The 14552-nt window shown below is 40.8% G+C and overlaps 1 protein-coding gene and 1 long non-coding RNA gene across 6 annotated transcripts in view; both read left to right on the forward strand.

Moving 5' to 3' along the window:
- RBBP8 (RB binding protein 8, endonuclease) overlaps window positions 1-14552 on the forward strand; it is a 109021-nt gene that overhangs the window by 87590 nt on the left and 6879 nt on the right. For 4 of the 5 annotated variants that reach the window (XM_019526201.1, XM_019526211.1, XM_019526193.1 and 1 more), the window contains 2 exons: window positions 7566-7707; window positions 11626-12225. In XM_019526201.1, the coding sequence (XP_019381746.1) occupies window positions 7566-7707; window positions 11626-11723 (240 nt within the window). In that variant the 3' untranslated portion in view covers window positions 11724-12225. Of the gene's footprint in view, window positions 1-7565; window positions 7708-11625; window positions 12226-14552 lie in introns of those variants that run through there. The other variant, XM_019526227.1, reaches the window with a different exon arrangement.
- On the forward strand, window positions 2059-3765 carry LOC109303878. The gene is made up of 2 exons (XR_002099253.1): window positions 2059-2439; window positions 2684-3765. It is a non-coding gene; the product is annotated as an uncharacterized LOC109303878 (long non-coding RNA).

A 14552-nucleotide genomic window follows, 5' to 3' on the forward strand; every position in this document is an offset into this window, starting at 1 on the left:
GAGTGGCTTTACCCCTAGTCAGTCCTTCCACAGCCTGTGTCAAGAACAGGTTGTCAGTAGCTGCCAGGAAGTTGGTTGACCTGCTAAAGCTAGCTGAATGGTCTTCCCAACAGATGTCAGGGTAGTTGAAGTCACCCATGAAAATCAGGTCTTTAGTACTGGCTGCCTCAGTCAGTTCCTTGGAGAATGCCTGGTCGCTCTCCTCTTCTTGGTAGGGAGGTCCATAGTAGACTCCCACCATCAGGTCAATATCAACCTGGGAAGGACGTGGGCAATGGAGTTCCACAAGGCTCAGTCCTTAGACCAGTGCTATTCAGTGTCTTCATCAGTGACTTGGACGAGGGCATGGAGAGCACCCTGTCCAAGTTGGCAGATGATACCAAATTATGGGGCAAAGTTAACACACCAGAGGGTAGGGAATGGATCCAAGCGGCTCTGAACAGGTTGGAAAAATGGGCAGAACAAAATAGGATGCAGTTCAACAAAGACAAGTACAGAGTGCTGTACCTAGGCAAAAAGAACCACCAACACACTTACAGGCTGGGGGATGACCTTCACAACAGCAGAAAGGGATCTTGGAGTCATAGTTGACTCCAAGATGAACGCAAGTCATGAATGTGACAAAGTGATCAACAAGGGTAACTGCACTTTATCATGCATTAGCAGATGCAAGACGAACAGGTCCAAGGAGGTGATGCTTCCCCTCTATGTGGCACTGGTCAGACTGCAGTTGGAGTACTGTGTCAGTTTTGGGCGCTGCACTTCAAGAGGGATGCAGAGAATCTTGAGAGGGTTCAGGGGAGGGCCACTCATGGTCAGAGGCCTGCAAGCAAGGCCCTATGAGGAGAAACTGAGGGACCTAGATCTCTTCAGCCTTCACAAGAGAAGATTGAGAGGTGATCTTGTGGCTACCTATAAATTCATCAGGGGAGGGCAGCAGGGAATAGGAGATGCTCTATTTACTAGGGCACCCCCTGGAGTAACTAGGAACAATGGCCACAAATTGACAGAAAACAAATTTAGGTTGGACATTAAAAAGAACTTCTTCACAGTAAGGGTTGCCAGAATCTGGAATGGGCTTTGAAGGAAGGTGGTGCTCTCCTCTACCCTGGGGATCTTCAAGAGGAGACTGGACAAGCATCTAGCTGGCTTCGTCTGACCCCAGCACTCTTTCCTGCCTGGGGCAGGGGGTCGGACTCAGTTACTTACTGAGGTCCCTTCTGACCCTGACATCTATGAATCAGGTCCCTCTCTCCTGAGCCACCTTGTATCTTGACCCATAGGGTCTCAAGGGACCTTTCCCTGCAATCAAGTGTGACCTGCAGGGCAGGGTACCGCTCTTTCACATAGAGGGCCACACCTCTCTCCTTCCCAATGCGATCCTTCCTATAGAGCCTATAGCCCTCAATATCCACTGCCCAGTCATGTGCATCATCCCACCAGGTCTCCATCAACCCAAGGAGGTCAAATTCCTTGTCTGCTAGAAGGAGTGCCAGTTTGTTCTGTTTGTTTCCCATGCTTCTGGCATTCCCATAAAGACACCTGAGTTTATCCCTAGTTGCCTCTGGTTTTCTGTCACTCTGCAAGTGCCCTGGGGTGTTAGTACTCATCTGGATGTCCCCTACATGAATGCCCTCCCCTGGGTCATCTTGGCCAGAGGATTTATGTACAGCAGTAGAATCTATGCTCTCTCCCCGAGACATGCCTAGTTTAAAGCCCTCCTCAGCAAATCGACGATTCCCATAGAGAAGAGCTTTTGTCCTCTGCCCGTGAGGTGAATACCATCTGTTGCATGTAGACTATTGCCGTTGAAATGCATGCCAAGGTCGAGGAATCCAAAATCAACACAGTGACACAATCTCCAAAGCCTCCAGTTGACTTCCTTGATGCACTCCTCCCTCCAACAACTGTGGACTGTACCTGGGAGGATTGAGGAGAAGACCACTCTTGCTCCTACTTCCTTGAGCTTTACCCCCATGGTCTTGTAGTCCCTAATGATTCTCCTGGGGTTATTTCTCGCCGTGTCATTGGTGCCCATGTAGACAAGAAGCATGGGGTAGTGGTCCATAGGGTGGACCAACATTGGGATCCTCACTGTTACATCTTGGATCCTGGCTCCTGGAAGGCAGCAGACCTCTCGAGCAAAAGGGTCTGGATGACAAATGGCACCTTCTGTTCTCCTTCTTGGTGGGGGCGCCTTCTGTTCCCCTGCTTTCTTGGTGGGGGCGGCTGTTCCTGTCCTATTTTTGGTGTAGAGGATGCGGATGCCTCATCCGTTGATGATGTGAGAGCTGTGAAGTTGTTGTGCAGGGCTATTGGTGGAGCAGCTGATGCACAGCATGGTTTTGGACCTGATGTGACCAATTTCCAAGCAGTGTCAGTTGGGACATATTAGTCAAGCCCACTCTTCTGCCTGGTTCCCATGGCATCCTTCTCCAGGTGTAGAGTTTGGCAGTAAATATCAATATCTGCTTCATGTTCCATGGTGGTTCACAGTCTGCTCACTTCCTCCTGGAGCTCCCTCACCTGGCCCTCCAGAGTCTCCACCAGCAAGCACATCCCACAAGATGGACGAATGTCATATGCTGGGGTCAGTGAAACATCCATTAACAGAAATAAATCAGATAGCCAAGGATGGGTACGCAACTATCAGCCAGAGACTGACACTCTAATTCTGCTAAAGTTGAGAGAGCCAGAATTGGGTCCAAAATACAATTATAGTGTTTTACAAGTATTTCAGAAAGAAAATAAAAACACAGATCTTTTATAGCATCCAATTTTCAAAAAGTTGCCCCTAACCATTGATGTGTGTATGCAGTTATGCCTGGTAAAACTGCATATGCCTCTGTAGAACTCATTGAAAACCGGACACATAGAGATATATTTCATCATTTTGAAAATGTATGGCTTGTTGGCATCAACTGTTTTATATTATAGTTTTGCACATTCCTAATCGGTGCAACAGGCTGACTTTTTTGGTAATACTTGGTTTGTATTTGACATGACCAAGGAACTTATGGGGTACACATTTTGTGCATCTTTCCAGTTTTTTTGCAGACTAGGTTAAAAGTATGGGAGTTATAGTTAGGGATTGAAAATAATGTTGGTAAGTCATTTAATATTGTTTTCCACATGTCAGCAACTGATTTCAGGTACTTTTTTAATATAGATAAATCTTAAAGTCTTTTAAGCATGTAATAAAGGACGTGCTTAACTTGGCCATTGATGAACTTTTCAATTTGATGGAATTTACTGAGCTGTGATCTCATTTCACAACATGTCTGAGGTGCAGATTAATGATCTAATAAAGGATCCTGGTTGTACGTTATTGCTTTATTTCTACACAAAGATCTTCTGACTTATTTTCATTGGGGGGAAGGTGACAGTCATCATGTAGTGAACTCTCTGCTGCCAATAGTGCTGGTCTCAACCACTTGCTCCCTGCCCCCCTTTCTGTCTCCATGCAGGCCAGTGAGGTCTGTACCACACCCCACTTCTCAAAATTTTAGATCCATTCCCATTTTCCAGTTGATGAGCTCCACTTTATGGCAGAAGTTTCTGGTATTAGTTGCTAATAATCTAGGTTTTCCTGTATGAGTTTATCCATAATAGCTTATGCAGGTTTTCCTGTATGGTATCCCAGTCGTCCTTTGTGGTGCATTTGCCTCCTAACTTTGTGCCAACAAAATTTGTGCCAGCAAATTGCATAAGCTCACACCAAATTTTGTGCCAAAAGTAATTTAATAAAAATATTTATTGCGATCAGTCTGAAAACCAGTTTAATTAATACCCTCTCTCTACCCATATATTTCTCCTTTCAGTGATACTCATTATTATCTTCCCATTAATAAGTTCATTACCCACTTTGCAGTTCTTCTACTTCTCATCCTCTCCAGCTTAACTAAAAATGTCCATGTTGGAATTGTTACATCTGAACTTTCTAGGCCAATTAGCCTTCTGTTCTCTGCTTACTTATTGATGTTGATGGTCAGATTCAAACAGGTTTTTCAGAGTTTTGGAATGAAAGGGTGATGCAACAAATAGAACCTGTATTACACTATTGAACTGCCTACCCTGAAACTGCAGATTAGAGAGGACTGGAAAGCAGTGTCTCTCAAAACACAAAAAATATATGTTAATTCTACCTGGGGTGATTATCTACATAGGATTCCACTCTCCATATGTATGTACCTGAGGCCAGGCTTCATTTCAATAGCAGTCATTTTCTGTGGCTGTGCTGTATCCCTCAGAACCTCCAAGCTACTGGGAACTTAAAACTTTGCCCTGGACTATGAAGAAGAAAAATAAACAACTTTCTTGAAGCCTGGTTCAAACTCTTTACCCCCACACCTCCCAATACCATGAAAGCTCCACCCAATATGAGCTGATTCAATCAAATCACCTGATTATTTGACTACCATGCTGAACATTAGCATAAGTGCCACTCCAGTATACTTGGGAAAAATTCATGTTCCAGATTTCTCTTTGTTCTTGTAGAGGACCCTTAAGAGCAGGGAGGCTTAAATTTTTTCTTACTGAAGAAATGCAGCCCATTGTCTCCTCCAGTGAGAAGTCCAAGAAAGATTAACAGACCCCAGCTCAAGCCAGTTCTATGTATATCCAGAGATTATTCAAGGAGGTCCTCACTGTATTAAGACCCACTATCAGGTAGCAAATAATGATCCAGGTCACATCAGACCATTTGACCATGGTGTTTTAATCCTCTCTGCTCCATCTCCAACATCCCAGTGTCTGAATTTGAAAGGATGCTATCCAAACCTCCATCCATGTGTTCGCACTGCACTATTTGTTGATGCATGCTTCCAAATCTGACCTCAACATAAGTAGAAATGTTAGACAATCAGTCTTCAAGTAAAATTCCTCTCCTTCTTCCTGTTGAAAGAACTGTGTTGGTCACCAACAATGGAAACTGGTATTTTCCTTTTTTTCCCACTGATCTGAGTCTCACATGTGGGGTTTCATTTTGGCAAAAGAACTGAGTGTTGTTACAGCTGCTCAGTCCCTTATAAGCTTGGCTACAATAGGGTTGGGGGGGCGCAAAGGGGGAGGACATAAGGGGTGCTCAGCTTTGATCATAATAAACACTGCTATTCAAGAAGAATGCACATCAAGAGTGGAATTTGTAAGAGTAACATCATTTGTAAGAATCACAATTGCTGTAGGTAGATAACTTTTTTTGAGGATCTGGCTCCTTCTAACCAAATGGGAACATTACAGAATGTGTAGGGATACTCTGACAGTTTTGGTTAAAATTGTTAAAAGCCTGAAACTCTTTGCTGTCTCAGTGATCAAGAAAGCCTAATTGACATCAGATGGAAATCCTGATGAACATTGAGAACAAATGATGCTCTAGTGCCATGTTTCTCAACCTGTGGGTCGCAACTCAGAAGTGGGTCACAAGAAGATATGAAAGGGTCGCAAACGAACTTTAAAAAATGGTTTCACTTTTAGAGGAGAAAAATGTGGGAAACCATGGCTTTTCCCTTACAGGCTGTCAGAGTTTCAGCCCGCAAGGGACTGCCTGGGGCTCCCCTACCCCATATGCCCTCACCCCACACACTGAGGGGTTGGGGGAGGGGCAGCAGGTAGGAGGAGTGGCACTGGGTCAGGACTGTCCATGGATGTTTACAAATGGGTCCTGGTACAAAAAGGGTTGAGAAACACTGCTCTAGTGTCAATCAGAGCCTGGATAACATTAACTCAAATACATTTTTGGGATGAAAAATGGTACCTCTGTCTCAGGCATACCTATATTTCCTACATGGTGAAAGAACTTTAAATGGAACTTATTTTTCTTCTTCCTTCTACCACCATTATTGACATCTTGTCCTTTCTGGGGGTTTTTCTCCTGTTCTTTTGCTTTTGTTCTCACCAAATGTTAACTAACATTAGTTTGCTAACATACTTCAACAGTCTCAAGATGTAGGTTTTGTTTTGCATCATTCTATCTGTAGATAGAGACGAGAGAGAAAATGTTGGGGCATACCATTACTAAAGGTGAACAGCAGCACTGCATGAATATTCCATTTCTTTCATGTGTTGCACTGTACATCACTTTTTGCTCAATAGGACTAGGATTTTAACTCCACTGTGTCTCTTCTGCTTATTACAGCATGTTATTTTTGCAGGATTATTTTAGCTATTTATGAGATTCAGTTTTTAAAATCTGGGTTATACCAGGCTGTTGGCTTGCCAGCCTAGTTGAATTCTGTTCAGTCTTATAAAAGTGCTACATTCAGACATCTTGTGCCACTTCATAAAGAATACATAAAGACTTGCATTAGCAGGAGCTTCCAGCTAGGACTATGGTCTAAAATACTAGAAAAATTTTAAAAAATAAACAAACCCCAAAACTTCCCTTTCACAAGACAAACCTGTGATCATGCTGAGTAATCAATGACTGAGCTATGTAATGCATTATTTTAAAGTCACAATGGTTGCACTAGCATCAGGGGAATTTGGCTCTTCCTAGATCTATCTATCTGTCTGTTTAGGAAGAGCCAAATTCCCCTGATGCCAGTGCAACCTTTGTGACTTAAAAATAATATATTACATGGTCCAGTCAGCGAACAAATCTACCCTGCCTTCTTCCTCTGTATAAGCAGATATAACCCTGATCTTACCCTTTAGAGCTGCTCAGCCAACAGAAAGGTGGAGATTCACTATAGCTATGCTGTGGGAAACTTTTCATGTTCGAGGAGGCGCTGCCTTCCATACAGAGAACTAACTGCTGTGCCTCGCTCAATGCACCTCTGACGCAGAATGGGAGGAGGAGTGGCCAGATGACTTTATGCACCAGACAGCCCCTAGCTGGTGAATAATACCTTCAAAGTCATAGTCAGTTGGCATAACTTAGGCCATGTCTTTGGACACTTTGATTTGTGTCTGTTGCTGGGTAGTGAATCAAGGAGCCCTATGACTCAGGCCTTGACTTCTTTTTCCATTGTAACAACCATAAACTAGGCACAGCAAAAAAAATTTTTTTCAGTCTTACCAGAAGGCCTCTTCTGCAGCTGAAGGGCCTGAGTCATGAGCTGGGATCAAAAAGGCTGGCAGTTCAAATCTAGGTGTGGGCAAGTGATCTTAATTTATGGCCATGGCTGGGTCACTCTTACCAGAAAATTCAGTGACATTTTTAATTAATTAATTTTGACTCTTAACTAGGGAATTCCAGTCTACTTTAGGCCTCAATCCCACAATGACATATGTACATGCTTAACTTCATGAGACCAGTAGTAGAACTATTCACCATGTATAAGTGTTTGTGTTTGTGTCTTATTCTGTTTTATGTTATAGGGAATAAAACTAACATGGTTGCCAATGCAAAGTGTATTTTTAAAGTTACAGTAATGAAGATTAAATTTAATCTAGCAAGTCAGTACTAAGATATTCAAGCTGTGTACTGTTGGCAAGATTCAGCAAATTATATTCTATTTAAATTCAATGATCAGCAGTGAATGATATAAGTAATACAGTTGCGCCTTCTGTATTATTGTCTGTTTGTCGCAACCTATTGCAAAAAGAGACTTTCCATTTTCTATTAGTATTATGCGGACATTCCAGAAGAAGAGAGAGAGAAGAAACTAGCAGCCTGTTCAAGACATCGATTCCGTTACATTCCACCTAGTACACCAGAAAACTTCTGGGAGGTTGGTTTTCCTTCCACCCAAACTTGTATGGACAGAGGTAAGTGTAGAAAATTATTTTACTAGATGATTTTTATGTTTTTGTTTTTAAAATTAATACTTATAACATTAAAATACTAAAATTATGCTCATTTCATAAAGTTGGCACCCCTACAGATTTGTCAAACTCCATTTTACCCTCAGCTACCAAGAAATAGAGTAAATGTCACTACTTGTTCAATATCTCTTGGGCGGTAAGTTCCTACAAATTAAATCAGAAAAAATCAAAATAAGGAGAATTTCCCAAAACTAAACCAAAACCATTTTTATTTTTGACCTAAGATTAGATTTAACCTTGCAGATTTGAGGCAAGAAGCTAGCTCACTACTACTTTAGGCCCCAAATGACAGGACACATTGTTGATCTACTTTTGTCTAGCCTAAGTAAACCTTTGGGACAAATCTATTTGGCAGGTGTGCTACCCTGGTACCCTCCTGATGTGCCACTCCTAGTCCCTTTCCTCCACCAGTTCTGCTGCTCTGCTCTTTGCTCCCTAGTCTGTGCTCCCTGCCTGATTACCTGCTCTATTGTTGCTTCCTGCCTTATCTGCTGCTGTACTGCCTGTCTCCTTTCTGATCTACTGCATGCCCCACATAAAGGCTGCCTTGTCACTTGTGGCACTTATGTAGCAGGTTGGCCTCCCCTGTTTATACTATTGCAGAGAAGAGACATGATAAGATGGCTGTATTGCTTAGTATCTTTGCTTATCCTCTGAACATTGAGAATTTTCTTGTGCATGTTACTACCCTGTCATTATTAAAATGTAGAAACTGCACTTTAGACTCTCCTTCACATAGATTATTCTTTGTATAAATAGCTTTTCAGAAGCCAGTAGAACTTGGCACAAGAATCTGAGTTACCAACACAGGTCCACTGTTTAAAAAAGCGCACTCATTTTTAATCCATTGTACTTTGCTAGTATTATGGTTCTAAATGCATGTGTTTCAAGTAATTTTTAGCAAGCTGTAGCCAAAAGGATTTTGTTCCAAAAGATATTCTACACTAGCACTCTAGGAATCAAAGTTCTTCTGATATTTTTGAGTCAGAAACATTTTGAAATAGGAATTTTTCTTAAAAGATGGTGATCATTCTATTTTATCAAGGACACTCTTCACTTGAATGGGGTAGTGGCTTTAAAATGCATATATTTTGTTATGTATTTGGATAAATATCTTCAAAGGGCCTAAATTCTACATTGAAGGAGGCTACATGCCTTTCAGATCTCTTCATTGTCTTGTTATTTCCATACTCATATATTATATATTTTATGAAATAACCATCAATAACGATGCTCTGAGCTTTCTGTTCTCCAGTTTTTAGGCACAACTGGGAAAACAAGGCCCTCTCAGTCAGTGCAATGGGATTTTCAGCACCCTTTCAGAACAGAGGGTGATGATTTTTGAGCTCTTATGCAATACTTTCAAGTAGTGAATAATGCTAATCAAGCTATTTTATAAAAGAATGGATTGATTTAATTTAAATTTGAACCTGTACTAAGAAGTTTTAAGGTATTTCAAACATTGGACTCAGAGACCTAATCTTATTCATTTAAGATAAGTACAAGCTACTGCTCAGAGTTACAGTCCTAACTGAGCTCCCCTTTTCCCCCCCTACATGCTGGGTCCACATGCTTATAAGTTTGATTTGAGGTAGGCTTTTTCTTTAGATTTCTTGGCTTGGTCCAGGGCATGAGCTGTCTGTCAAATACCCCTTCTCAGACACAGAATGTTACAGTCAAGCTACCCAAGACCAATGCTGAACATCCCCAACAAGACTCTGCAATGACTGTAGGCACATTCCCCCACCATTCATTGCACCCCTCTACTCCATCCACATGGGTTCTCCGGTTTAAATTTTAATCCTTCAGATACAAATGATAAGACAAGAGTTTTCTGAAAAAATTTTGGAGAGAGAATCAACCCTAATAAAGGTATTCTGTTTCTGAGTAACAATTGCAATACATAAATTCACATTTTATATAGCGTTCTACTTGGGTAACTGTGGTCACATACCAACATTAAGTTTCTCATGGGATAGTTGATGCTCTCCCAAGAGAGACCACAAGTGTACAGATGTTCAGGCTTTTTCTCACAGAGTAAAAATGGCTGCTCCCGGAGAAATGGAACAACCAGGCTTAAATTGCACCTGGGAGAGCGAATGCCTGTACACATTATCTTGTGAGAGAAGCCATAGCACAGTCCTTTAGAGTTAGAGTGCTTTGCTCCTCCTGCCCCACCTTCCCCCTCAGGGAGATGGTATGTCACCTAACTGGACTGTACTGCTCCAGCAGAACAAGGAGCAGAACATGCCTCCATAATTCCCACATTGTGCTACAGGGAGACACAGGTTGACCCTGAGCAGTCTGGGTCAGCCAACCTGTGCTGCCCTGCACACTGCTGCTTTCTGTCTCCAGGCAGACTGAGGAAACCTGCCAAGCATGGTAAAATGTGCAGGCAGGGGCCCCCTGGCAACACAATGTCAGCACTGCAAGCTCTCTGCTCTTCAGGGGTTCAGCGTTCTAATGTCTGTGTTCAGGCATCTCTGGGTAAGTGTTTTTCTATCAAGAAATCAAACCTGGGAGAATTCTCTCGGATTGTTTGAACATGTGTACACAGCCCATGACAGGTTGAAGTACACATCACACATACCTTATACACCAAATCTCTTTCCTTTAAACAATACAAGAGAAATACAGATCCATGCAAAAAAATAAAATACTGCCTATGCAATTCCTGTTCTGAATCCTCCTCATTCTTGAGCATTTTTGGGGTGGGTGCCTTCCAGGACATAAACGCCGTGTGCCCCCGGAGGCTGGGGGGCATGGTGAGCTCCTTCAGGCAGTGACAGAGCTGTCAGTGGTGGGAGTGTGGCAGCAGCAAGTGGTGAGCTCCTGCAGGTGGCCACAGTGCCAACTGGTGGCTGGCAACCACCCGCACACACTGCAAGCGGTGTCAGGTGGGGAGGGTGCTTTTGCAGGGGGTGCACATGCACCCCGATGCATCGCCAGTGTTCCAGCATCTTCAGATACCTAGTCTTGGACCTCACTTCACCTGCTTAATCGCTTCCTGTTCTAATCAGTGAGAGAGACCTGCTCAAAGCCAGCTTCTTTTATTTTAAGTACTTAACAGTTCCTCTTCCCTATGACCAGACAATCTCAAAGGATCATTCCATTTTCCAGTTGGGTGGGTTGTTGGTTACTATTTGCCTAAATGAAGCTAGGTTTTTGGCTACCCCTTCATTCTTATAAGGCAAGGTCCATTAGGTTATTGATGGTTCTTAGCAGCCCTCATGTGGATGCAAATGCTCAAGAGCTAGTCCTCCTTTCTTGTAACAACCATGTTACAGAACTACAGCAAAAAAGAGATGCAGAGTCTATATGTGATATGTACCCTAAACTATAAGTTATCTGAGTGGAACACTATATAAGTGTTAATTTTATATACTGCAGTTGTTACTCAGAAAAAGAATACCCTCATTAGGGTGGTGAAATATATTATCTCTTCCTAAATGGTACATTAAGGTAAAATTATCAAAGCTTCCATTGAAAAGATGTTGAAATGTGAGATAATATTTAATATACTTAAAATATTGAGAACCTGACTTCAGTAGAGCTTTGATGTATTCAGTTTGTATTAAACCACGTGAGGTGAGTTATTTGAAGCACGCTGAGTACCTTTGAAAGTTGCTTGATGTAGCTGTCTGTCCCTGAATGGCATACTAATAGCATTCACTGGCAGATGCAGCTAGTCTTCAAAAATGGAAATACATTTTTTTAAATAAAAAATATTTGCTGTAGGAAATGCTTAAAGTTCTGGTAAATGCAAGTTATTGTGCCTTTTATACTGTACGTACTTTCACAGCCAGATAGTTCTGAAATCTTTATCCCTATTTTGGTTTTGTTTTGGCTTTTTCTTTTAAGGATATATTAAAGAGGATCTTGCTCCCTGCCAGCGTCCAAAACGAAGGCAGCCTTACAATGTAATGTTTTCTCCAAAAGGCAAAGAGCAGAAGACATAAATGGAGAGACAAAGCATGCAAATAGGGGAGAAATCTTTCTTGTCCTTAGATATTTATAGTTAATATAAACTTGAAATAAAATGCTGTGGGTTTTTTTCCAGAATTAAAAATAATTTCATTGAGTATGTACATCTTACAAAGTTCATTGGAGAATCTGAAGTATGCATCAGGAAATGCTGTTATTTAATGTATGTATATTTCATTATGTGGCAATACATTATATATTGATTTTGCACCTTTAAAACAGTGGGCTGCCTCCTGCTTCCTTCCATTGGAGTTGATGGCTAAACTCCTAATGGACCACATCCCAGATTTCTACTTTAAGCTCAGTGGAGTTGTACCTACTCATGTCAGGTTTAAATGTTGCTAGTAAACTTGGGGAAAGGGTTAGACCTCATAGGGTGCTTCCATTTTGCACTGGATGACTTAAAGGATGTGTATAACCTTCCCTTTTTGGGCAATAATTGTAATAAAAATGTAATAAACAAAAATGTACTGTTAATGATTTCTTGTTTCCAAACATTCTCTCTCAAGTTTCTTTCCCCTACATTCCTGCACCAATGACATGCAGCAAATGGCTTACACAGTTACAACCATCAATCTCCCTCTCACAATTTCAGCATTTTTTTTTTTGTTAGATTCATATGGTTTTCACTCCAGCATTCAATATGAGTATCTTTTTTTATCCAATCTTATCTGTGCCCAAAGTTACTGTGCCTCGAGTATTGCTAGGGAGGTTTGCCTTATCACTTATAAACTGGGTTTGAGGGCAGAGGGGTTTATGCTGTCATTTGGAATGCAGCCTGCCCACACTCTGAGACCCTGAACAGCTGTAACATTTGAAGTGCGTCAAACACCTGTAAATACCTTTGCAAAGACATTCTTGTTTGCACTGAGTATAATTAACTTAATGAGAGTTCTTGGATGATGAGAAAAGACATTTTACAAAGGACTCCATTGTAGTAGGATTTGTTTGTATGGGCGTGTAGTGAAATAGTCTCTGTCCTGAACATCTTGTGATACAAATAAATTTAAGTAACCAAAAAAAACACAACACATCAGAGCACAGCATTCATAAAAATTAACACACACTCCTGTGCTACTGGATCCAATTCTCCTTTACACTATCTTAGTGTAAAGAGGTCAAATGCAAATGAGAATGTAATTATTTTATAGAACACAAATCATTGTACTCTGACAATGTTTTACTTTCACTGTATAATATCTCAAATATGTAGTGCTTGAATTTGGCATTTGGAAAAAATATGTGCTTTTTTTTTAAATTAAAATTGAGGCATGATCTCACTTCAGTTTGAGTTCTATTATAGTTGCTTTTATTTAAAAAACAATAATAGATGACATTCTCATCTAAATTGTTGCATTTCAAAATTTTGAAACTAGAAATGATTATTTTGGAACTACTTAACCTCATCATTCCTTCTCAGAATACTACAATCATGGGTGACATAGATGTGTTTATATAACTGATTACAGATTAGGCATACAGTCCCTTGAAATCTGCACTGTATTTTACTACTCACTGATATGATATTTCAATATCATTCTAATTTTTATGTTTTCTTTGTAGCCAATGCAGTCTTCTTACATAATTACTTCCAAGACACCAGGTGTGAAGCCAAACAGGTTGATGATATAAATTAATTTGATTCAGAAGGTAATGATTGACAGTATGTGAATATGTAAGCTAAGCATAATCTTTTTTTAAATATAGACGCTACTAGTAAGAAAGAATGAGAAGAGAAATAATGAAAATATGAAGCATAGATACCATTTAAAAACAACTGCAACAGAATCTCAGTGTCTCTTAAAAAGAAATCATCCTCACAGGAAGTAGTATTCCACCAGAGGACAGCAAGGAGCTGTTCTTACTAGTAAAATAAAAAAATCTATCATTTCTTTTCCAATTAGTCAACTATTTTGGAATTATTTTAACTTGAAGCAATTATGTAGAGTTATTTCAAACTGTGTTTCCAAAGAGAAAAAATGATTCAAGCTTTGTCTTTTTTATTAATCTGGATCCATGAGTATGGTTTCTGGAGTTAATACCATTGTGAATAGAGCATGTCGCACAGATAAGTGTTCCATTTTACTCCTGGTTTTGACTATTTGACATTAGGCAAAAATGTAGAGTTTTGCTAGCTTATCCCACCTAAAGAGAAATCAGTATCATTCATATGTATGCTTATATTATCCAAGGCAAAGGATTCAGAAACCAGACTGCATGAGAGCTTGAACAGATAAACATTTGATTAAAAGCAGCAGCCTAATGTGGCAACACTTTAAAATTGTTTGTTTGTTTGTTTGTTTGTTTGTTTGTTTTGGGGGGTAGGTGAAGTAAAGATAAAACAGAATCCAGAAACCAAAGCAAACAAATGCTTATAGAAAAATAAAACATCAGGAGTAATTCAATTATCTGTGTATACAAAACTTTTTATAACCTTCTAGCAGAAAACATGAGATAAAGAAAAATATCACATGCTTAAATTCTGGTGCTGATGTACATTTCCTAATGTATTCATCTGTTAAATCTATTCATAATGTGTCATGGAAAGTTATTGCCTATAGTTATGATCTCAATTCATGAATGCCTCGTGCGTCCTGAGGCTGGGGGGGCATGAGGACTACCCACAGATAGTGGCAGGGGTGTGACAGCGACAAGTGGGGACCACCTGCAGGCAGCGGTAAGGGTGGGCTGAGAGGGGACTGCCCGCAGGCGGCTGCAGTGGGGTCAGCGGCAAGGAGCAGGGGCCAATCTCAGGGGGTGCATATGCACCTGTGCATACCTCCTACATGTCACCAAAGTCTCAG

This window comes from Gavialis gangeticus, unplaced genomic scaffold (genome assembly GCF_001723915.1).
Source record: "Gavialis gangeticus isolate Ggan-Ray unplaced genomic scaffold, GavGan_comp1, whole genome shotgun sequence".
Classification (NCBI taxonomy): domain Eukaryota; kingdom Metazoa; phylum Chordata; order Crocodylia; family Gavialidae; genus Gavialis; species Gavialis gangeticus.